Source organism: Podarcis raffonei, chromosome 1 (assembly GCF_027172205.1).
Source record: "Podarcis raffonei isolate rPodRaf1 chromosome 1, rPodRaf1.pri, whole genome shotgun sequence".
Lineage (NCBI taxonomy): Eukaryota > Metazoa > Chordata > Lepidosauria > Squamata > Lacertidae > Podarcis > Podarcis raffonei.
Window position 1 is genome coordinate 124006196 of NC_070602.1, and position 25303 is coordinate 124031498.

The following is a 25303-nucleotide window of genomic DNA, read 5'->3' on the forward strand; positions in this document are numbered from 1 at the left end:
AAATCTGGCCCACAGACTGTCCGGGAATCAGCGTGTTTTTACATGAGTAGAATGTGTGCTTTTATGTAAAATGCATCTCTGGGTTATTTGTAGGGCACAGGAACTCGTTCATCCCCCCCCCAAAAAATATAGTCCGGCCCCCCACAAGGTCTGAGGGACGGTGGACCGGCCCCCAGCTGAAAAAGTTTGCTGACCCCTGTGACCCTTTTCCAGTGCAGCATTTTGGATTGACCCTGCATGTCTGTGTCGAACACAACTTTTACTATCAAGATCACATGTGTTGACAAGCCTTTGAAAGTGCCCCTTACCTAGTCATCTGTGGCACAGTAAGAATTGCCTCCAAGTAACCAGGCAGAAAAACCTATAGAAACAAGAAAGCCAGTTCATTCTCTCTTTCTCCAAATTTCCCCACCCTTTTTTTTAGGCTGTCAATGTTCCACAGATGATTAACGTAGGTTTCTGTGGTCTGGCAAGCAAGAAAACATTTTTTGATGTTGTTACTTTTACGGACTTATCTGCAAAGCTGATTTATCAAGGTTGGGCGACTTTACTGGATAGCATCCCCTTTATGGATAATTCAACACGTTTCTCTCCAGTCTGCATACCCAGCACATCCTACCCACGTGTATCTTTGGAAGAAAAATATCTGCCTTTGCCTGGCACCCTTCCTGGAATTGTACCACATTGTGTTGTGGAAATATGCAGTCTATGTGATTTCTGATCAGAGCATAGTCGCATAGTCGCATAGTGGCTAAGCTATTTCCACAAAAGCCTCTGGTCAAATGAGTCTGCCATGAAATCACTAGGGGGCCTTAAGCAAGCCGCAGGCTTTCCACTCTGTCTGCAATAGGGGGGAGAATAATATGGGGCTGTTGTAAGGATTGCAGCTAGGTAATGAATATAAAGTAGTGACGCGGGTGGCGCTGTGGGTTAAACCACAGAGCCTAGGACTTGCTGATCAGAAGGTCAGCGGTTCGAATCCCCGCAACAGGGTGAGCTCCCATTGCTCAGTCCCTGCTCCTGCCAACTTAGCAGTTCAAAAGCACATCAAAGTGCAAGTAGATAAATAGGTACTGCTCCGGCAGGAAGGTAAACGGTGTTTCAGTGGCCTGCTCTGGTTTCACCAGAAATAGCTTAGTCCTGCTGGCCACATGACCCGGAAGCTGTACGCCGGCTCCCTCGGCCAATAAAGCGAGATGAGTGCCGCAACCCCAGAGTCGGCCGCGACTGGACCTAATGGTCACTGGTCCCTTTACCTTAATGAATGTGAAGTACTTTCAATGCTCACCAGCATTCTACACATTAAGCATTTTACGTAAGCCTCATGAATACAGGGTTCGAGAGCATTCCCTATACATTTTGGAGAGTGCTTTCTCCAGCCCACTTTCTCTGTTCTTCAGGAATCGGTGCTCTTTGGTTGGTTGTCATCCAATGTCCTTTTAAAATGTGGGGAGGGGGTAATTGGGTTGTTTGGGTTTTTATTTTGTAGTTTCTGTATTGTGCTTTTATCCTGCGAACTGCCCTGAGACCTGCAGGTATAGGACGGTAGACCAACTTAATTAATTGATTGATTATAATGTTAGGAGGGGCAAAAGCTCCGTTAGGTTTTTTTATTGATTTGGAGGGACAGCTGCCCCCCATGCCCCTTTCAGGGGAAATGGCAGGGCACAAATAAAATAATGTGGTGGTTTTTTTGGGGGGGGGTTACTGGGTGGTGGTTGTTTTTTATTTTTATTTTGTGGTATTATATATTGATTTTGTGTTCTGTCAACTGCCCTGAGACCTCCAGGTATAGGGCGGTAAACCAATTTAATTAATTAATTATAATGTCTGCGTGAGGGAGGCAAAAGCTGTGTTTAGTAATTTTTTTATTGGTTTTTATTGATTTGGAGGGACAGCTGCCTCCCTCCCCCCCCCCGCCCGTCAGGGGTAATGGCGGGGCACAAATATAATAATGTGGTTTTTGGGGGGTGGGGTGATTGGGTTGTTGTTGTTGTTGTTTTATTTTAATTATGTGATTTTCGTGGTTTTACATTTGGGTTTTACATTCTGTGAACCGCCCTGAGACCTCTGGGCATAGGGCGGTATATGAATCCAAATAATAATAATGGTATTCTGTGGCTGAATATTCTTTGACAGAGAACACAGCGGAAAGGAGAAAAGAGAGACTGAAGAGAAATAATAATAATAATAATAATGGTATTATATGGCAGAATATTCTGTGACAGAGCAGAAAGGAGAAGAGATTATTATTAATAATAATAATAATAATAATGGTATTCTTTGGCTGAACATTTTGTGACAGAGAACAGAGCGGAAGGGGAAAAGAGAGAGAGACTGAAAAGAATCAATAATAATAATGGCATTCTGTGGCTAAATATTCTGTGACAGAGAACAGAGCAGAAAGGAGGAGAGAGAGTGGATAATAATAATAATAATAATAATAATAATAATAATAATAATAATGGTATTCTATAGCTGAATATTCTGTGACAGAGAACAGAGCGGAAGGAGAAAAGAGAGAGAGACTGAAGAGCAACTCATCCTCAACCGAGAACACTTCGGCCTCAGCAGAGGCTCCGCGGCTGACAGGGAACTCCCCGTTTTTCCGACCGCATTTTTTATTTCTTTTACACAAACACACACCAAACACACACCCCGTGTCCCGTCCGCTCCCCTGTCGCCCAGGAGCCCGGAGAGCCCGCCCAGCCACCCCGTGGATGCCCCTTCTCTCTCTCTCGCCAGGCGCCGAAGCCCCTCTTCTCTCGGCTTCTGCAGCCCCTCAGGCAGGTGAGTCAAGAAGGCGCGCGAGGAAGAAAAGGGGGAGGGGGAGCCGAGAGAGGAAAGGCGGGAAGACGCCGAGAAGCGGGCGGCACCCGCCTCCCCTGGCAAAATTCACCTCAGAACTTCGCTTTTTCTCCTTTTTATTTTGTCTGAGGCGGAGCTGCATGTGCCCCCCCAGCCCCGCCACGTTTTTTTATTTAATTTTAACACCGTTAAAGCATGTTATTTCTCTCCCCCCCCCTTCTCACCCGCCTCCAGGGAACTGTAGTTCGTGTGAAGGTGGGAATTGTAGCTATGGGTGGCCGACTTGAGGAAAGTATTTGGGAGGGAGGCTGTCCCAAGTAAGCTGGAAAACTCCATTTTATTCCTACCCTCTGCTTCCTTCTACTTAACCAATCCACAAGAGGACCTTGCCTCTTATTCCATCATCTCTAAGCATACTTATATGAGGTACCTTGTTAGAAGCTTTTAGAAAATCCAAAATATATATCAACAGGATATCACCTCTATCTGCAGACTTGTTGACACTTTCCAATAACTCACCTAAGTTTGTGAACAGGACTTGCCATTGCAGAAGCTGTGCTTCAGCAAGCTTGTATATGCTTGATGATTTTATCCTTAACAATACTTTCCACCAGCTTCCCCATCCCAGGAAGATATTAAGATAACCGGCTTGTAATTTCCAGGATCCTCCATTGGTTACGTTTTTGTTTTTAAGGTGTTACATTGGCTACTTTCCAGTCCTCATGTATGGAGGCAGATCTGAAGAACAAGTTACTTATTTTTGCTAAAATATAAGCAATTCCACAACTTTGAAAACTGTTGCGTGGGTGCCATCCAGATTGGGTGATTTCTCATTATTTATTTTGTCAATCAGGGCAGAACAAACTTGACATGAGCCAACAGTGTGATGCGGCAGCTAAAAAAGCCAATGCAATTCTGGGCTACATCAATAGGAGTATAGCATCTAGATCAAGGGAAGTAATAGTGTCACTGTATTCTGCTCTGGTCAGACCTCACCTGGAGTACTGTGTCCAGTTCTGGGCACCACAGTTCAAGAAGGACACTGACAAACTGGAACGTGTCCAGAGGAGGGCAACCAAAATGGTCAAAGGCCTGGAAACGATGCCTTATGAGGAACGGCTAAGGGAGCTGGGCATGTTTAGCCTGGAGAAGAGGAGGTTAAGGGGTGATATGATAGCCATGTTCAAATATATAAAAGGATGTCACATAGAGGAGGGAGAAAGGTTGTTTTCTGCTGCTCCAGAGAAGCGGACACGGAGCAATGGATCCAAACTACAAGAAAGAAGATTCCACCTAAACATTAGGAAGAACTTCCTGACAGTAAGAGCTGTTTGACAGTGGAATTTGCTGCCAAGGAGTGTGGTGGAGTCTCCTTCTTTGGAGGTCTTTAAGCAGAGGCTTGACAACCATATGTCAGGAGTGCTCTGATGGTGTTTCCTGCTTGGCAGGGGGTTGGACTTGATGGGCCTTGTGGGCTCTTCCAACTCTATGATTCTATGATTCTATGGAACATAATCCTCAGATTCCCCTTCTGCCCTACATATTCTGTTCTGAAGAGAGTTGCAAAGAATTCCTTCAGTTTCTCCACAAACTCCTTATCCTCCTTTAGCACACCTTTGATTCCTTTGCCATCCAAACGCCTGCCTAGATGGTCTCCAACTACTAATATATTTTAAAAAACTTAATGTCATTAGCAATGTGCTCCTTAAATTCTTTTTTAGCATCGCTTACTGTCTGCTTGCACAATGCTGGCATCTTTTTGCTTTCATTATGCATCTCCAATATATATAGAAAGGTAAAGGACCCCTATACAGTGGACACTCGAGTTGCAAACACGATCTGTGCAGGATGCACATTTGCATGCAGTGGCGCGTCTGCGCACACATGGGTTGCGATTCGGCACTTCTGCACATGTGCAAAATGCGATTTTAGTGCTTCTGCGCATGCGCAACCACCGAAACCCGGAAGTAACTTGTTCCGGTACTTTCGGTTTCAGCGCGTCCGTAACCCGAAAAAACGCAACCTGAAGCATCTGTAACCCGAGGTATGACTGTACAGTTAAGTTCAGTAAAAGGCTACTATGGTGTGCGGCACTCTTCTCACTTCAGGCCAAGGGAGCCGGCATTTGTTCACAAACAGCTTTCTGAGTCATGTGGCCAGCATGACTAAACTGTTTATTGCGCAACGGAACACCGTGACAGAAACCAGAACGCACGGAAACGCCGTTTACCTTCCCGCCACAACAGTACCTATTTATCTACTTGCACTGGCATGCTTTCGAACTGCTAGGTTGGTAGGAGCTGGAGCAGAGCAACGGGAGCTCACCCGGTCGCGGGGATTCGAACCTCCGACCTTCCAGTCGGCAAGCCCAAGAGGCTCAGTGGTTTAGACCACAGCACCACTCATGTCCCATCTACAATATAAGCTCCAGTTGACTAGTTGAAACTCTAGTTTCTATTACTGTGTTTTTAAATATCTCCCAAGCATTTTGGAGTGATTTGGTCCTCTTGACTTTGTTTTTCAACTTTCTTTTCACCACTCTCCTCATTGGGAGCACGTTTCCTCTTTTGAAACCAAATGGTTTTTGATGACATAGACATTGCTTGTGTTTTTCCATTGCCTGGGTTTAACAGAAAACAAACAAGTCAGCATTTGCCAGGGGTGGGGGTTTATTATTCATCATTGTCAAAGGCAACTGACTCATTTGTAAATGTGCTATACCTGTATTTTCCAGTGTAGATGAGGGGGCACTTAACCTGGGAGTAGCGCAACACTGAGTTGCTCAAATATATATATATTTTTCCAAAGAAGAATTGAAACAAGAAGCTGTAGAATCATATTTCCTTTGCAAAAACCCTCTATGCCCAGACTCAATTTTAATACTTGGTTGGTATTGTGGGGCATTCATCTTCATTTATTTGTTTCTTCGCATAAGTGGACTTTTACATCTTGTTTGGTGATAACAGTCAAATACCTACTAGTTTCCCAAATCTATAAATAAATAAATACATAAACTCTGCTGTGCCTTTCAAAGTTGAATATCCCCCAAAGTTTGTGTTCCCAGCCCACACAGATGGTAATACTTTCTGCTTCTCAAACATCTAAGAATAAATAAAGCTATTTTAAAAGCACTGTTCATAACATTGTCCAGCTGTAGTTACTGAAGAGTGATTGAGTAGATGTAAAGGAATTTGTTACTCTTCTTTGGAAACGACAACACAAGTTATGCCCCAACGTAAGTTACACCCATCACACTCATAGTGTGAAAACAAGCAACCATCATTGAAAGGCCACCGAATATCAAGGAGATCTATCAAAATGCATCTCCTAAACAACACAAAGTGAATGGTAAAACAGTATACAGTATTCTGACAACTATAAATCCTGAATAGTTCTGATTTCGAACATGTCAAATATATTATACATCCTATGCATGTTTATTAGTATGTAAAATAAAAGCAATTCGGTATTTGAAAAGAAAAATGTTTACTTTCAAAATAAAAGTAAAACCTGGGCAAAATTTGTGCAGGCTGCATACTACAAATGTGTGATCATTTTGCAAAAGGTTATTCACCTTGAAGCAGCAAGTGCAATCTGGAGGAAAGAGTATCATATATATTCTACCTCCACTATCAAAGAGAATATGCCTTAGTACCAGTTTCTGGAAATTGAAGTTGGGCAGAGTTCTCTTGCACTCAGTGTCCTACTTGAAGTCTTCTCATAGGCTTCTGGGCGGCCACTGTGAGAATAGGATGCTGGACTAGACGGGTCATTGGCCCAATTTGGTGGGTTCTGTATATGTTCTTATACACTCCTGCACGATAATGTTTAATATCTCATCAAAACAAGCATTATTCTTTGTAGTATGTCTCAGTGGAATCAAGTCCAGCAGCTAGAAGCAAAATTCTTGGAGCAGATAGACCAGATTTATGATGACAAATTTCCCATGGAAGTCCGACATCTGCTAGCACAATGGATTGAAAACCAGGACTGGTAAGATCAAATGTTCTTTGTCTACATTAAAAAAAAATTTTTTTTTTATCTCTCTTATAAAGCTTGAATTTTAGGAAACTTTTATGTACAGGCAGGATATTGGGTGCATAGTTATTACTGTGTGCAGATATAAATTCAAATAAAAAGCCTATCCTTAGGAATATATAGAGAACTTGTTATTATTCTGATAAAATATTGCCTTTAATATAAAGCAGCTTTGTGCCACTTACCACATTTGTTCTCTGTTTATTTTTGATGAAAGTATTGATCAGAAATAAACAGAAAACAAATGTGGCAACTTAAGAAACTATCAAAATCAAGAAACAGTAACTGTAATAACAAATATTAAGTGTGATGTGTAATGGACATGAAAAATTTATATGATATGAAGGATACATGTATGCTATACAATATATACTATGTGTACATTAACACAATAATCATATTTCTAAGTAACGTACAATATACTGTAGCTGTACATATTGCTTACATAAAGCTATTACAATTATTCCCTTTGCTATTAAAGGGTCTATAGGAATAAATACATTTTGTTAGTTGTTTTACAAGCTGCCCAATGAAAACATAGTAATATTTTAAAAGGAAAGGAACAATAATCTTCCTAGCATAGTATTAGCTCTTTCCAAAATGCTGGCATACCCTTGCAGTTCTATTTTTTATGAGCTAAGCCTGTGGAAGATGATGCATTATGATAGGAACAATCTGAATTTGTAAGCAAGCCTTTTCTAAGCAGTCAGTAGCCCAGTTTTGCATGTAATGTTATCCAACCATGGTTGAACATACTAGTTCTTCAGCCTACTGAAATATTTACTGGGGTTTAATGGGACTTTCCTCTGAACATGCTTAGGACTTCAGTCTTAAAACAAATAAGAACATGCATGAAGCTGATGATTCCAGACACCCATTCTAGGGCCTAATACTTTTCTTGAACAAATAATTTGAAGGCTTTAACCATTACTTTTTTGTTTCGGTTTTTCATGTATGTTTTTATTCATATAAATTTTGTGTTACACAGGGAATCTGCATATAACAATGAACCTATGGCAGCCATCCTCTTGCAGAACTTACTAATAAAGCTGGACGAACATTTTGACCGTGTTTCCCAAGAGAAGAATCTCCTCTTGATACACAATCTAAAGAGAATCAGGAAAGTTCTTCAGGTGAGTCTATTGCCTTCACACACAACCTTGAGGCTAAAGAGGAATCATGAAGCAGTCTGTTTCATGAGCAATGAACTACCATAATTTTTATTAGGTTTCAAGCCAGGAAGATCTGCACACAGCCTCAATTTATGGAAATAGCTGCAATGCATTCACTTATAAGTATTTGGTCATTACAGTCCACCAAAATCAGGGGCTTCAGTCTGCTCTTAGTTACCTGTTTACCCACGTGACCAAACTGGGGGACCAATATTTCCTATTGCAGTGTGCAGCCCTTGTTTCTAGTTGTTGGTGCTGATGCAGGACGGAGGTTGCTTATCAGAGGAACGTTCCCAGTACCTTCTGCAAACTAGATGTGATATGTGAGATGCATCTACTCTACACCAAACATTTGAAGTTACCTATGTCCTTAGGCCCAGACGGGGGCTGGTCGCACTCCCCCAGACGGTGATCCCTCTGGGGGTCCTCCTATTTGATGTAAGTCTTAGGAACCCCTGCTGCCAGATTGACCTATGGCATCACTTCCAGCAGATGGACCGCAAGTAAATGATTGCCCCATGCCCAAGCCAAACCTCTCTCATCTGTATTCAATAAAGTTGTGACCTGTTTCTTTCCAAATTAGTCTATGCTGTTCACTTGGTGGGTCAGGAATGGGGAAGCACAATGCCTTGGCCTGCAGTGGCTTTAAAAACAGATATTGGCAATGAAGAAAAGCATATTTCATGCCTGAGACAGCAATTGCTTCTGTAACATTGTGTGAAAAAGGATAGGCCCAAAAGCCAATTTAAATGAACTTTTCCTGACATGACATAGGACTTTACCACCTGAGTATGGGTGGGTATTTACGGGTGACTTGCTACTTTGAAAGCAACCCCATATTTAACCCTCCTGGAAAAACAAATGTTTACATGTTAAAGGAAAATCCTGGGGATTCACAGGCACTATTGGTCAAACTAGGTATTATAAAAGCATATCTCATGTGCTGTTAGAAGGCAATTCATGCCAAATTCCTACAAAATTGGGTGGGATTTAAAACACAGCAGAGGGATTGTGAGAGTTACTGGACTCCCTCCCCCACACCTGTTCATTTGCTCATGATTCAGTGGGATTTTTTCCCTGTTAGGGTTACTTCTATTATATATTTGTTATGTTTTTATTTATTTTTTCATGGTACAGAAGATACATTTTTAGGAAACAGTTGTTACAACAGTAAAGAACAAATAACTTGTCCTGAAAAAATTACAAACTTTTGTCATTTTTTTGGTAATAAAGTTTCATTTGATTACGTATTCTAAAAGAAATGTATCCCAGATTTTTATGTGTAAAATATTCTGCAGCAAATGGAGATTGTGGAAAGTGCTGTTTGAGACTTGGAAGTTTGAACTCTGTGCACAAGTCTATTGGATGTTGGTCCAGTGAAACCTGTTGCCTTATTTAATAGGTGTTTCTTAATTCTTTGAGACCATCATGGCAGCAAATGTACACCAGCGCTTCTGAGGAAGTGGGTGGAGGCGGGGGGCGGGAAACAACACATGTGGCTTAAAACTAATACTACATTTCTGTGTGAGGTTTTGTAATGCATTTCCTCTTGCTGACCTAGATTTAGAATTCTCAACATAGATAAGTGGCTTCCAATAATGATTACCTGAACTCAAGAAAACTCGCCTTGCATTTTAGCCTCAAACAGTGATAGGGCTGGCTCTAGCCATTTTGCCACCTGAGACTGAACTCTAAATGGCACCATACTATCCCCAAGTTAGGTGCACAGTGGCGTAGCGTGGGTTGTCAGCACCCGGGGCAAGGCAAGTAATTTGTGCCCCCTAACCCGTGGATTTTAGTAGGGGCAGAGAGCTGCAAGTGCGAGTGTGCCCCCCCAGATGTTGCGCCCAGTGCGGCCGGCCCCCCCGCACACCCCACGCTACGCCACTGTAGGTGCGCACTAGTAAAAGCTGAGCAATGCAAACAACTGGTGCTAAATGAACAACTACTTTATTGGCAGTTAAAGCCCCTACTCAAGATCACTTAAGAACACCAATTCAACAACCCTCATCCTTAGCATCCCGTAGCCACCCTACCATATTCACACAGGCAGGGTGGGTAAAGACCAACTCCATTTCCCCCACTCCATTTCTTTGCAATGGAGCTGTAATTCTAACCTGCATCAGTACTTGTGATTCAGAACCAAGGGTTCTTCTGAACTATTTAATACTGAGCACACATAATCTTCAAGATGTAGAGGTATATATTTAACAGAACAAGATTTAATAATTTAGTCATGACTAACTTTGGTTAAAATTAAGCAATGGAGGGTGGGTTTTTTCTATATAAAAAACCCCTGAAAGCAACCACTATTATTTTTTTTTTAATGTGTGATATAAACATAAACACCGCCCAGAAAGGTTTGAAGTTTCAAGCCGGGTATTAAAAAAAGGTCATAACTCAGTGGCAGAGTGCATTCTTTTCATATCATCCCTAGTTCAAGCCTCCTGCATCTCCAGTATCTTGGATAGCAGAGCTAAAAATACCCTTGTCCAAGATATCGAGGGCTACTCCTAGCCAGTGCTGGGATAGTTAGACCAATAGTCTTACTCGGTAACACTAAGCTTCATATATGTTAATTGATTTCAAATAACCAGGCACATCTCTGGAGTGGAAGTACCTAGGACCCAAAGCAACCCTGAAACTCGTGCCAAAAAATCCTTAAGGGTCATAGTGGGTGCAAAACTATTGTCAGCAAAGCAGTGCTTCTTGATCTATAGGGACTAGGCCTGGGCTATTTCTGATGCTATTTTCTGGGCTATTTTGTCTCTTGTTCTCAGGGAAAATACCAGAGTAGTCCTATGCATATAGCAGTGGTTGTTTCAAACTGTTTAAGAGAAGAAAGAAGAATATTGGCTTCAGCCAGCATGCCAGTACAGGTAACTCTGCTTTTAATTTGATATATACGTTTGTCTTTAAGGAGGCCTAAATCCAATGCAGATTTGGAACACTGATTTTAAAGGGTTTCAGCACATATAATTTGGGGCTGGATCATGGCCACTGGGTGCAATCCTGGCCCATCAAATCCAAGATTGTTGTCAAGTTGTATATACCCTCCAGTATTTCACAGGTCAAAACAAGGCAACTCACATGTATTTGTAGCACTCCTGTTCTCCCAACGGGAACCCTTCCTCTTGCTGAGGAGTTTTCCCCCCACCTGCATTTAATTTGCAATAACCTATGCTGCATTAGTGTACATGGAAGTAATCACCACTGAACTCAAAGGAACTTTAAGAATCTCTTTGGTTTTAGGCCCAGTGATGATGCCGACACTAGATATTGGATGAGAAGGTAGTTCTCAAATCAGACATAAATCTGTGAGAAATTAGGAAGTAGATTACTTGTACACCCATGCCAGTTTCATGAACAGATGCGGATCTCCATGCTTTGTGTGTTATTGTTTCCCCACAAAAGTGACTTGTGCAAGGTATTTCACGTGAATGAAAACATTAAAATCAGAAGTAACTTTTTTGGGGGGGGGGCACCATGAAAGCTAACAAATAAGGTCCTAAATCAGTTCTTTTAAAGTTATTGGTCACTGAATTTGTCTCTATGCCAAGAGAACTCATTTTGCTGAACTCATCTGTAAAATTCTTTTTTTTTAGGGACCTCTGGAAAAGTCGCTACAGAATAACCTGGGTTTGGAAAGGCAAAGAAACGTTGAACACAAGGTGTCTGCAGTCAAGAACAGTGCACAGGCAAGTTACTACAGTTTGCCACGTGTACTAAATGCCAACATATCTTCCTCAAGGTGCAGCTATATCTCTGTGGACTTGCTATACAGACATAAAGGAACTTTCAAAAATGTGATTCCCCCCCCCCACCTACTGTCTGACATGATGTGGTCTATTCTAGCTCTTTGACATGCTACCACCTTGTTCTGTTGCTTATATCCTGCTTTTCTTAAACCCTGGAAACCAAGGCAGTATGATGTGGTTCCCAGGTGGCCTCGTGTCTCTTCATACTTGCCAGACAGCACTCTATCTCTGTGTGTGGGTGTGCAGGTAGATATAAATGTAGAGAGAGATAAATGAAATCCTCAGCCTCATTAGTGTGGACACCTTTTTTAGTTGATAAAATATATTTTTAATTGACTGATCTGAGTTATTAATAAGATAAAATGTTGCTGCCAATGTATCCAATGCTAGTCGTACTCAGAGTAGATTGAAGTTAATGGACATGACTAGCAATAAGCACAAGATACAAAATAGTTCAGCTCACTTTGCCCGTTTAGGGCATACCCAGTTGCTCTGCGAGCAAGGCAGCAGCAAGAGATTCACAGGGAATACTATAGGGAATTCATATGGATCTGTTTGCTATTAAATCATTTTAATTTTAATTGAAAAAAGCAGATGACAGAACAAGATGTCAAATATTTAGAAGATCTGCAGGAGGAGTTTGACTTGAGGTATAAAACAATACAGAGCATAGGTAAGCTTTTCCATGTGTGTAAACCATATTAATTTGAAGGTTATTAACACTTTTAAAATGTTGTGTTTATTGTTGTTAATGTCTAAGTTCGCCTTGTGTTACATCCAAAAACTCAACAAATGGCATATTTGCAACAGCAACCTATGTAACTTACTGTATAGCAGTGATGAGGTATTCAATAGTTTAGTGGCAAATTCAGAAGTGCACAGTTCCTTCATGATTGTTGTGGTCACAACTCCTTTTATGGTTATGAGAAACAAGCCTAAAGCTTTATTCTGCTTGTGGTAGTACAAGGTCTTTAAATCTGCTGCTGTAAAACACCCTCAGCTCCTTGATAAAAAACTGTGATTGGCTGTTCAAAAGGGAGCTGTGAATTCCTTCTAATAAAATCCTTTACAAAGCTGAAGATTGGTGTAGGTGAAAATGGATGTTTGCTTTGTAAAGCAAATGCCTTATTATCACATCAAAGGTGGATTTAAGATAGCGCAGCCAGGCCCCTCCCCTCACTGGACACTGCTGCAGGACATTGCAACTATGATATAGTGAATACAAAGAACAGAATGCAAGAGGTTGGGAGGGGGAGTATTTTGGCCTCACACAGGCGCCACTGAAATCTGAAAGACCAAAGCCTGCCCCGATTATATGTAGCATTACATAAGTGTGTTGTTCTGCATATGGTTCCATAAGCAATGTTCTCCACCAAAGTCCAGCCTCCTTTCAAAATGTAGACTATTACCCATACAGGAAGCCAGATAAGTTTACGTATTATAAGCATGAGTTTGATCAGTTTAAAAGCCATTTCTTCTTGCTAGTCTATTACTAATGTCATACTGTCTTCTGAGTAATAATGTATTGACTCTTCCCTCAAATGATGACGACGATCCTGACCACAAATGGATCACTACTGCATCACTTTGCCTGACATTTAACCGCTATAAGCAGGCACCTTTGTGGGTCACTGTAGATATGATAAAGGAAATGTGTGAACATATCTCTGGTTTCATCAAACTCTCATAAGTAACAGCTTCCCTGCTGAATCCCAAGGTGTGTGTCAGAATGCAGCCTGCATGTACTCTTCATGTCTGGAGTCTTACCCCTGCGAAACTTGGTCACAACTGAGGCTGCAATGCTTTGACTCTTACCTGGAAGTAAATCCCAGTGAATACAGTGGACACGTGTACAAAATTATGCTGCCTGCTCAGTGGAAAACAATGGAATGGCACTTAGTTACAACAAATTCCATTGCTTTCAGTTGGACTCAGTCATGACTAATTTTGCTGGCATGTACCATATAGGGCTTATAATGTACATATAAGTACTATACCTAAATGATCTGTGCGCTGCCATTGTATACAATGTCAGAACTGTGTCTTTAGAGTGGTGGTACTTGCACTTTGGAACTGCTTCCTGTTGAATATCAGGCAGGCATGTCTCTGTTTTCTTTTTGGTTCCTGTTGAACACCTTCCTTTTTGAAGAAGCCTTCTAAGCGGAGATTTTTATCCTAAGCAGTGTCTGTACTGGATTTGAAAGTGTGTGTGTGTGTGTGTGTGTAATGCTTCATAGGAAGTCATTAATAAATGAAATTAATAATAAAAAATGTGTATTTAATTTTCCAGCAATTTCATCATTAAGAGATTATAAAATGGAGGCAGAAGCTTCCCTATCTCCTCCTTGCAGCCTGAAGCTACCTATAGCTGTTCCTCATAAACCTAGACCATGATTTTAGCAGAGTGTCTGTGTGTTAGCTGGGCTATGCTGTTTAAGAGGCTTACTCTTCTTGTGCCATACACATGCTATTTTGCATCTTCTTTTAGAACACACCAACAAAAACAGTGTTGCTGTGAAACAAGAGATGCTGCTGTTGCAGGAGATGCTCAATACCTTAGACTACAAGAGAAAGGTTTGCTAAATTGTCTTCGTCGTTTGTATGTTTTTCTTTTGCACGCCACCCTATTCTGCTGATGTAAACGTAGAGGCAGCTTGCTTCAGAGTTCTTCATGTGGTTAAGCAGCAGGAAATTCCCAAGAGCTCGAGAGAGTCTGATGACTGCAGAGAGAGTACTGTCTGCCGCCTCCCAGATGTTTTGCACTATAGCTCCCACCATTCCTGACCATTGGCTATGTTAGCTGAGAATGATGGGACTTGGAATGCAACAATTGGAGGGCACAAAGGTTGCGGAAGGGTGTTCCACATATTTGAAAGTGAGAGGACTTAAGTTTGCATTTCCCCTTACATTTCTGACCTGCCCTTTCTCCAAAGAGCTCAGAGTAGCATGTGTGGGGCTATCGAAACATCTTATAACAGCCTTCCGAGACAGACTAGGGTGGAAGAAAGTGATGAGTCAGGAGACACATGCATGCAATCCTACTATTAGAATGACGTTCAAAAATAATTGTCTCTTAAGCAGGGCTGTTGCCTTCTTCCACAAGGAATAGGTTTGGTGTCGGAACCAAAGGGTCAGTGGTGAAGGAACCTCCATCCCTTAATAAATCACTGTTGATAGCACCTGTTGAATGGTGTGTTTTAAAGCAGTATAGAGTACCATCATTTCATGCCTTGCAGGCTCCCGCATAGTGAGTTTCAAGGTGAGCTAGTGCAAGACAGGCGATCGAAGTAAAGCTGGATTATTATTATTTTTAATATATAACTTATCATGACGGCTGGACAACATGTCAGCAAAACTAGTGATTTCAACCTGAGAATCCTCCAGAAACCATGCTTTATTAAGTGCTAAAGTTGCTCACCTCTGGTGAACTTTACATTCACTTGTATCTCTTGAAATTCTAGGCCAGTGGATAGTGGAAATCCTGAAGAATCTACATGTTAAATATCAGTATTGTTGGGGGAGAAGGGTTTTTTTAAAAAACAACAACACTATGATTGTTTAAAACTTTCCTACAATTAACTTTGTAAGATAAAATCAGAAAAATATGGTCTGAAGCTCCCACTTTCGAAATGTCTTACCTTTCCTAAGTAGATAGTAATACTGATATGTATTCCATGGGGAATTGTGATCCAGTGTTAGTACTTTATGGACCTTTTGAGCTTCTGAAGTTTGTATGCCGAAGTGGTTCATAGGTGGAATTTAGTCCAGACATATTATATAGCACCCTTTGCCAATCTGGTGCCCTCCAGTTGTTTTGGTCTAAACTCCCATCGTGTATGTTGCCTGGGGCTGATGGGAATTCTAGTCCAAAATTGCTGGAAAGAAATTATTTGATGAAGGTTGCCCTAAATGCTTTCCTAAACAGAAAAGTCTGATATACGTCCTGGAAGATGTTCAGATTTTGATTAGCCTTAGAAAGATGAGAGCCTCAGAGCTGTGAGTAGAAAAAATAGGTTGCCTCTTTGCATTGTGTTATTGTAGTAGGCATTGTTGTATGCAGTGCTTTTTTTCTAAAAAAAATGTTTAGGGGTACTCTCATTTTGACTCACGAAAATCACCATTTTATAATTCAAATCTGGAAAAATAAACACAGTAAATGGGCAAAAGTACAAAGATCCACAAAATGTTTAGGGGTATGCGTACCCCCAGAAAAAAGCACTGGTTGTATGGATGGTAAGCTCCAGAGCAGCCATACTGGCTATGGCTGGTGGGAAATGTAGCTCAAAACATCTAGAGGCCCCCCAGTTGGTGAAGGCTATTCCAGAGCAATAAAGGACAGTTGCATTTATAAACATTCTTGGTCCTTGCTTGGACGAGAGATACACATCCTGTGTCTTTTAGGAAGTTCTCAGCAAAATGGCACAAATAATCAAAGAAGCTGAAGCCTTGGTGAATAACTTGCTAACAGAAGAATTAGTGGACTGGAAGAGAAGGCAACAAATTGCTTGCATCGGAGGGCCTCTGCACAATGGGCTTGATCAGCTGCAAAACTGGTAAACTTTTATCGGTAACTCCTATTTTCTGAGTGAAGTGCGACAGGAAGTGGTGCTGCTGCTTCTGCTGCTTCTCCCCAGCCCAGAATACCCAATACAAATTTAATCTTAGAGGTTAACAGAGTTTATGCAGCTTCTAAGAATGTATGCATCTGAAGTGAAAATAACTCTAGCAGGCATCACCTGTTCCGAAAAGGGCTCTTTGAAACAAGGTTGCTGCAATGGAAGAAATGAGGGGCTGTGGCTGAACCACACAGATTGCGTCATGGTCACCCCAAGCAAACACTTTCATATCTGGGGAATCACTGTTAGGGTTGTAGCCAGTTGCGAAACCTCCATTGAAAGTTACCTGATAGAGAGTATATCCCACCCCAGCCATTAGCACTGTGCACTTTATCCTGAGAAAGATAGCTGCTTTTGGATTTCTATTGCTGGTTCTGGAAACAGGAGACAACAGAGATTTCCTCCTCTCTCTTGTCTCACCGCACCCTAGTTGAATTGTCAATCCATTTATCTGTTTTCTGTGCCTTTCCCCCATTTTCTATACCTGAGCTCTCACCGTCTGCTGCAATGGGACACATCACAAAGGAATACAGAGAGATAAGAACACAGCACACTGTATGCAATTATATAGAACTTGCCAAAGACAAAATATAAAAATAAGACATTTAGATTCCACCAGGTGTCCATTTCACTGCATGTGTGTGAAGGAGAGAGAGAGAGAGGGAGAGAGAGAGAGAGAGTTGATCCTTTCTTTTCATTTATTCAGTTTCACTCTGATGGCAGAGAGTCTTTTTCAAATAAGAAGGCAGCTGGAGAAACTGGATGAGCTTTTGGTCAAGCTCACGTATGAGGGAGACCCCATTCCCCTGCAAAGACCTCACTTGCTGGAAAGAGTGAACTTTTTGCTCTACAGCCTCTTCCAAAGGTGCGTAAGCTTATGTTACGTGTTAAGTGTAATGTGTGACTGAAAGGCATGTCAACATATAGCTCCTGTCATGAAAATGCAATATGTGTCTGAAAAAGTAACCCTGCCATGTTGAAGAATTTGTCTTCATGCTTATCCTTCAGTATTTCTCTAGACATGTTTATGCAAAGTACTAACAAATATATTTACTTCCTTTTGTATTAGTTCATTTGTAGTTGAGAGACAGCCCTGCATGCCAACCCATCCTCAGAGGCCTTTGGTTCTTAAAACTTTAATACAGTTCACTGTTAAACTTAGGTGAGTAAAGGCTATCACCATTTACTTGATTTGCTTAGTGTCCTGGAGTATCTCTTCAAACTTCTTATGCACACTCAGTGGCGGAGCTTCATGCTCCGGCACCAGGGGGTGGAGAGCAGGTGGGGGCGGGGCGCCTAGCGCAGGTGGGGGTGCAGCTGCGATGGCACCCCACCGGGATTGCACTGCCGGGGGCGGGGCACTCCCCCCGCACTCCTCTTCCTCTGTCAGTGTGCACACTGGGCCAAATATTTTTAAATATTAAAACTTCTATTGTCTTTTGTTCTTGAGAAAATCAGTTTGTTAAATGGAGCTGCTAAATGTAAAAGATTATGGACCTGAAGACTCAGGCCAGCATCTATCACAGCATCTTTCAGAAGATGAGAACAACAGCTTCTCTTCACTTTGACTAATTCATATTACTTTTAGTTACTATTGGACTGCATCTGCGAGTCTCATGCATTTGGCGGCAGGTTCCACACTAACATCGTGGATGCGATTTGCAAAGTATGCATGGATTGCCTAATTTGGCTGTTCAAGATTATCATAAAAACTGTTATGACAGCTAATTTCCCTAGGCAATTATCATTGTTTGCTATTAAATGTATGAAACTTTTCCCCCCCTTCCTTTTTCTCCCCTAGACTGCTTATTAGATTGCCAGAGCTGAACTACCAGATCAAAGTGAAAGCCTCTATTGACAGGTAGATAACTTGCATGGTGTTGGGGGGCGGATCTCATGATTTCTTCAGACTGTTAACAACATTTTGGGTGATATGCAACTAAGACTGCAATTCAGACGAAAAACAACCACAACTTTCAAAGTACTGATCACTGTTCCATGGTTTCAGCACAAAATGCAACTTCGGAAGAAATCCTATGAATGCCCCCACTTGGTAAAATTAACAGCAGTTTCAGTTATCTATGGCAGGATGGAATCCATGCAAATTAATTCTGTTGTATCAATGAAATAAGGATTGCAAACAATCAATCTATTATGCTCATTGACCAGAAACTTTGCACAACTGTGTACAGTCGTACCTTAGTTTTCGAACAGCTTAGTTCTCGAACATTTTGGCTCCCAAACGCCGCAAACCCGGAAGTGACTGTTTCGCTTTGCGAACTATTTTTGGAAGCCGAACGTCCGACGGGGCTTCCACAGCTTCCGATTGGCTGCAGAAGTTTCCTGCAGGCAATCAGAAGCCGTTCTTTGGTTTCTGAACGTTTTGGAAGTCGACTGCACCAAACAAAACAAAATAGAGAACCATGACAATAAAAATAATGTATCTCGCTATGAATGCCAACTTCGCCACTGCTATTGGTTTTCTTTGAGTTCTCAATTTCCAGGTATACTTTGAATAAGCTCTGAACACGCTCTGAAATATCAGAAACATGAGTCAACCTTTGTGCTTTAAAGCACATTGTTTTAGTTCAGCGCAGTAAATTACCTTGGGTTTTCTTGTCTTTTTAATTCAGGAATGCTTCTACTATAAGGTAAGACAATATAAATGATGGAACTTCTACAACAAACACGTGTTGCTCCCTTATTTTTCTGCTGCTGTGTACCTTACTGGGATGTGTCTTCTAGCAACCGCAGATTTATCCTTTGCGGCACTCATGTAAAAGCAATGAACATGGATGAATCTGCAAATGGGAGCCTTTCTGTAGAATTTCGTCATTTGGTAAGGCAATACTTCATTAATTATGTCCCAAAAATGGAGAAACAGATGCAGGTATGTGGAGAATCTAACCCTTTCCTTCCCTGCTGCCCAGTGCTTTTTTAAAATAGAAAAATAGGTGAAGGTAATTACCATGAAGTTGTTACAGTAAGAGCCACACTTTTTAACAACAACAACAACAACGGTGCCGGTACTGCGTGCCCTTGAGTACCCCTGGGGGGGAAACACTGCTGCTGCCTATTCTGAACCTGGTGTTTGCTTTGGAGGTAATTCCCTAGTTGGGTCCAGTGCAGGTGAGGAAAAGGGATTTCCCTCCAGAATGCAGTTGTGGATAAAATAGTTAAATTTCCCCTCCGATTCTTGCTCTGATCCCATTCACTGATGCAATTTGCATTTTTTCCCCTTCCGATGCTGATTTTTAAAATTTAACAACCACAAAAAGCAGACATGGCAAAATGCATGGAAACTGTGAAATCTGTTTTTGAGTCCCCAAGCTAGAACACTAAACGTCTGATCTGATGGCATAGGAAAATACCAATACAGTGGTACCTCGGGTTAAGTACTTAATTTGTTCTGGAGGTCCATTCTTAACCTGAAACTGTTCTTAACCTGAAGCACTACTTTAGCTAATGGGGCCTCCTGCTGCTGCCGCGCTGCCAGAAGCGTATGTAACCTGAAGCATATGTAACCGGAGGTACCACACTGTACAGTGGAATCTCGTTTTTTAGTGTATCGGAAGCCGAACACCAAAAACCTGGAAGTAATTTCTTCCGTTTTCGAACGCGCCTCAGAAGTCGTACAGCTTCCGCTGCATGTTTTTATTTTTCCCCTCAATGGATTTTGCCAACTGCCCATTGCTCCTCAGTTTTTGAACGTTTCAGAAGTTGAATGGCCATCCAGAACGGATTACATTCAAAACCGAGGTTCCACTGTATTATAATTACTCTTTTGGAAGGTTTTTTGTCTCCACCAGAGGGCCCACTCCATGCTTCTTTGATTGTCATCAACTGAACACAAAAGTACCCATCACTAACAGTTTCTGTGAATAAACACTATTGTATATTAATCTCAGTCTTGATTTTTAACCTTTTTTTAGCAACCAAAAGAAATGAAATCATGTACTGGAAACAAGGGCAGTGAGGTAGGAAGATTTAATCATTTGGATTGTATTTGTAGTGTGGCATAAGCTGCCCTGTTGAGTTGAAGAAAATGTCATTGTCCATATTTATCCATATAAGTTAAGTATAAATTTATATATAACGCATGGTACACCAATAGTTTACTGCTTAAAATGAATGAATGATAAAAGTCCTCCCCCATCCTACCTAAATTGAGTCAGAGTTTTGATTTTGAGAGAGAGGGGAGATAAGCAATTGCAGCTGAAATGCTATCATGCTCTGTTATTTTCTTTAAACAATGGCAACATGTGGCAGAAATATTTTTATTGATCGACCTTCTCAGTGCTTTTTTTCAAAAAAATGTTTAGGGGTACTCTCATTTTCCTACTCATATTGAAATACTGCACCTCAATGAGGCCAAACTTAAATTAAAAAAATGTTTAGGGGTATGTGTACCCCTGCGCCCCCCCCAAAAAAACAAGCACTGGACCTTCTAAAGGGCAACGACAATTTATTTCTATCCATTAGGGTTTAATAGAAAAGTAGCTTTGGGGCTCCCGCTTCTGGATAAATTGATTCATTTCACTTTACTACAAAATAAAAATAAAATCTGTAAAATGCATCCCTGATTTTGAAATTAACCATTTCCACTGGAATTTAAAACCAGAAGATGATATTTTTGCCATTACTGAAAGCAGCCTTCAAATAGCACAGTTAGTTTTTTTTAACGTTTTGAGAAGTAAGATGCATCACTCAACCATTTTGTTTTGTTCTTGTTTAAATTGAATTTGGAAATGCAGAAAACTTCGGAAGCAAGCATAGTGGCGTTGGAATCCACAATGCATCTAATCCTGTTTAACAAAATTTCAAAATATAGTAACTTGGTTGTTTGAGTTGCATTCCAACTCGCTCATGTTTAGTGTCATATGTGTTTCAGATATTTTTTATAAAAACCTTTTCTATCTCTTCAGGGCCCTCAAATGGTAACTGAAGAACTACACTCTATAACCTTTGAAACACAGGTCTGCTTATATGGTCTGACAATAGACCTGGAAGTAAGTGCTCTCAGTATATATTTATATAAAGTGGCCTATAAAGGAAAACTGTACAGTCATACCTTGGAAGCCAAATGCCTTGGCTCCCAAACAAATCAGCTCCTGAACGATTGAAACCCGGAAGTGAGTGTTCCGATTTTCAGAAGCCAAACGTCCGAGGTTGCTTCTGATTGGCTGCAGGACGCTCCGGGAGTCAAACGGACTCCTGGAATGCATTCTGTTCGAAAACCAACATACCACTGTACCTAGAAACAGTGGCCTGTTTTACAAAATGCTAAGCCCTTGTTTGTTTAACAAATCACAAGTTAAACGTAAGTTGACCCACACATGGTCAAACAAGCGATGACTTATTTCTCCAAAGTTCCATTTGTTTTCTAGCTCCTATTGTATCCTGCCTTTGTAGCTTGGGTTTATTGGTTGGCACATGCCACAAGTAGCCCTCCATGTAGAGTCCAGAGTAGAAAGCTGAACTCCAATGAAATATACTCAGAGTCGCAAAGTGATTTCATGCTCTTTATTCAGCTCATAGTGGTGAGGAGGAATGAATAAATGTCCCCTCAAAGTATCTGCTTTATATTTATATACATTATTTACACAATGGGCTGCACATGATTGGATAATTCTGGAATTCTACTGTAAGCCAATCAGGTTGTGGATTCACTTCTATCTGGAGCATGATTGGGTGGTTCCTGCCAACCAATCATACTGCTGCATTGTTCTAGGACCAATCAGACTGCTGCATTCTGAATCCTGTTGTTCTAGGACCAATCAGACTGCTGCAGTTTGGATCCTATTCAACTCAGTACATAACATCCAACAATATTGATTACCTGCAAAAATCAGCAAGAGTACACCTACCACACAGCATTTTGATTGCAGCATTTTATGACATATTATATTCCATATAAACAATGAAATCTATGCATCTTTTTTCCTCAGACGAGTTCCTTACCAGTAGTGATGATTTCCAATGTCAGCCAATTGCCCAGTGCTTGGGCTTCTATTATCTGGTACAACTTGCCCACAAGTGAACCACAGGTAGGTTTTATATAGCAAAATTCCTGTTTTTCATGAATTGGGTATAGAAGCACAGAGGGCTTCTTTCCCATGATGCATCTTTCCCACAATTCTCTGACTCATGACACTTGTGTATCCTTATTGGTACTTGAAAGATGATGCTCAGATGTTCTAAATTCTATTTACAGTCTATATTTATTCTTTCTTAAGATAAAATAAGAAAATATTGTATTGGGGGATTCTTGGGGGGATTGTTGGGGGATAGTTGTAGATACTAGGAGAGGATATATTGATTTAATAGTATCCTCCATAACTCACGCATGTGAGTTGGCAACAGAGTGCATTCCCCAATATATAGCAGGAAGCTAGTTGGTAAATTTGTTTGAATCTGTTTGCTTAAGCAATCCAATCTGGCTTTGTCCACATTGGGTTCTGTTCCTGACAAGTCCCCTTTCATCCCTCCTAAAAAGAATAAAGACACAACAGTCTTCTTTTAAAAGTAATAAGTTTACTCACATTCAGTTCGCAGTTGAATCCCTGAAGGCAGGCTTTAGCTTAGAGTTAGAGAAAAGAGAGTGGGTTCATCTCACATAGGGATTTGAGCCCATGTCCTGCTGGCTGAGAGCCAGTAGACAGTAAAACACATCAGTATCAGAAGAAAGCAGCAAAAGAGTAAGGGAAGATGGCTGCATGACTGGCCCTTTTACAAGGTCACCCAGGGTCACGCCCACCTACCTGGTCACATGCAGGGGGAGGGTGCTCCAGACCAGATGTGACAGGAAGTCCTCCTGGCTAGAGTAACAACCCCCTGCGTGTCCACTCTGGGCAAACAGGAAGTGTTGTACTTGACTGCTTATGTTACACCCCACATGTATCATATATAAGCAATCTGACTTCATAATCTTAGACCTGCCACATACACTAAAATAAATATATTATGTATTACCATATTTTTCTGTGTATAAGACGATGTTTTTTGCTTTAAAAAATTAGTCAGAAATTGGGGTTGTCTTATTCACAGATGGAGAATGCATAGGGGTTTGGGCTCTGGCTCTGGCATGGGCAGCCCAGGTTCAGATTCTGGTGTGGGCGGTTCAAGCGCAGCAACCTGGGCTTGGGCTTGGGTTCTGGTTCTGGCGTGGGTGGCCTGGGCTCGGGTTCTGGTTCTGGATTTAAACCCAATATCCTTAATTTTGGGTTCAAAAAATAGGGGTCGTCTTATGCATAGGGGCATCTTACACATGGAAAAACATGGTACATTTCTTCTACTGCCCTTTGACACTTCAGAGTTCCCAAGACAGCTCACATATGGAAACAATGAGTAGCTAACAGAATTCTGTGTTAACTTTCATTTGGCTGCAGAACTTGGCTTTCTTTAATAATCCACCACCCGGCACTTTGAATCAAGTCTTGGAAGTACTGAGCTGGCAGTTTTCATCGTATGTTGGCCGTGGGCTCAACTCTGATCAACTTAGTATGCTGGCAGACAAACTTACAGGTGAAACTATAAAGCAAATTTTCAGCATTAATTCTCTGAACCAAACTGTGTCCTGTTGTAAATCTGGCCAGCCCTAACATTAGGTGGATTGAGGCAGTTGCCTCATATGGCAAATGCTATGGGGAAATGGTGATGAGATATTGGAGGACAGAACTGTGCATACTCCATGGTCTATCCTGCATTTCCTAAATTAGCTTGCTACCCTGATGGGCGGGGTATAAATAATAAAATTATTGTTGTTATTATTATTAGCTTCTTTGCTGTTTGGCAGGATTTTGAAACTCACAGATTGCTTCAAAGTACTTCAGTCTTTAGTCCAACTGGGAAATTGTGCTTGTCTTTTTAAATTATTTCAAACGGTGATATTTAAAACAAACATTTTGGAAAGATGTTGGCCTCACGTTTCTCCCCGTTAAATTTTAGGACTGCAAGTTAGTTATGGGGACCATCAACTTTCCTGGTCAAAGTTCTGTAAGGTATGTCATGTTTCAAAATGTTGCCTGCATTCTTAGCCATGTTTGTACACAAGTCAGATACTGAAGCACCATAGGTCTTTCCAAACACTCAACTTATTCTCCAAGCAACTATTTTAGTCTTTTCATGATGCTTGCATGTGGGGCCGGCCCACCCATGAGGCTATGTGTGGAAACTGGCTCAGGTGGCAGGATGCACAGGGGAGCAGATCCAGCCTTCAAGGAATGTATCACCTGCTGTTGCTGCTATTGCACCCTCTCTTGTCCCCAAAATAGATCTTGACTCCTACCTTGTTCCTGATGTAGATCTTTACCACCCACTCCTTGTTCCTGATGTAGGTCTTCATTCACTCCTTCTTCCCTGGTGGGTGGTGGGCATGCTATTTTGTAGTTCACTTCAGATGCCTAAATGTCTTGGGCCAACCCTGTTTGCTGTATAGCTTTTGAGTAGCAAAAGTGCAACATCCCATCTGCAAGTGAAAAGGGTAGTGGTGCAGCCTTGCTTCACTGGTGGGTGAATAATAGGGATTTGGGGGGAAATTCAACTCATTTTGCATTTAAATGTGAACTTACATAACTCACACTTCCTGAAACTCAATACCCAAACTGAAGCACAGCCATCCTTTGAAAGTCACACTTCTTGTGAATTTTGCTAGTCAGGTAATGCGTACAAAAATGCATATACGAGGGTAAAGTGCACATATAAATCCATAGATTAGTGAAAATAACATATAAATGCATTTATTATGTTTTGAGAAATTGCTTTGCAAAAACTGCTTTGAGGTTTTCTACAAACAAGCTGTATATACATTTCATGAAATGAAAAAGTACGTATATTAGGAGAGATTTGCACTGATGCTGATGAATTTTCATGAACACTTATTTTAAAATGAAATCACAAACTTATGCAGAAA

At 41.2% G+C, this 25303-nt stretch overlaps 1 protein-coding gene across 4 annotated transcripts in view; it reads left to right on the forward strand.

The window, feature by feature from the left end:
* Window positions 1–2473: 2473 nt before the first annotated feature.
* The window catches only part of STAT4 (signal transducer and activator of transcription 4), a 32515-nt gene continuing 9685 nt past the window's right edge, over window positions 2474–25303 (forward strand). For 2 of the 4 annotated variants that reach the window (XM_053360649.1, XM_053360668.1), the window contains exons 1-18: window positions 2474–2790; window positions 6673–6801; window positions 7835–7979; window positions 10799–10897; window positions 11624–11716; window positions 12371–12449; window positions 14265–14350; window positions 16178–16329; window positions 17099–17257; window positions 17462–17554; window positions 18194–18253; window positions 19026–19043; window positions 19138–19231; window positions 20325–20369; window positions 21318–21401; window positions 22341–22439; window positions 23781–23916; window positions 24340–24392. In XM_053360649.1, the coding sequence (XP_053216624.1) occupies window positions 6674–6801; window positions 7835–7979; window positions 10799–10897; window positions 11624–11716; window positions 12371–12449; window positions 14265–14350; window positions 16178–16329; window positions 17099–17257; window positions 17462–17554; window positions 18194–18253; window positions 19026–19043; window positions 19138–19231; window positions 20325–20369; window positions 21318–21401; window positions 22341–22439; window positions 23781–23916; window positions 24340–24392 (1623 nt within the window). In that variant the 5' untranslated portion in view covers window positions 2474–2790; window position 6673. Of the gene's footprint in view, window positions 2791–2961; window positions 3064–6672; window positions 6802–7834; window positions 7980–10798; window positions 10898–11623; window positions 11717–12370; window positions 12450–14264; window positions 14351–16177; window positions 16330–17098; window positions 17258–17461; window positions 17555–18193; window positions 18254–19025; window positions 19044–19137; window positions 19232–20324; window positions 20370–21317; window positions 21402–22340; window positions 22440–23780; window positions 23917–24339; window positions 24393–25303 lie in introns of those variants that run through there. The other 2 variants (XM_053360659.1, XM_053360676.1) reach the window with 2 other exon arrangements.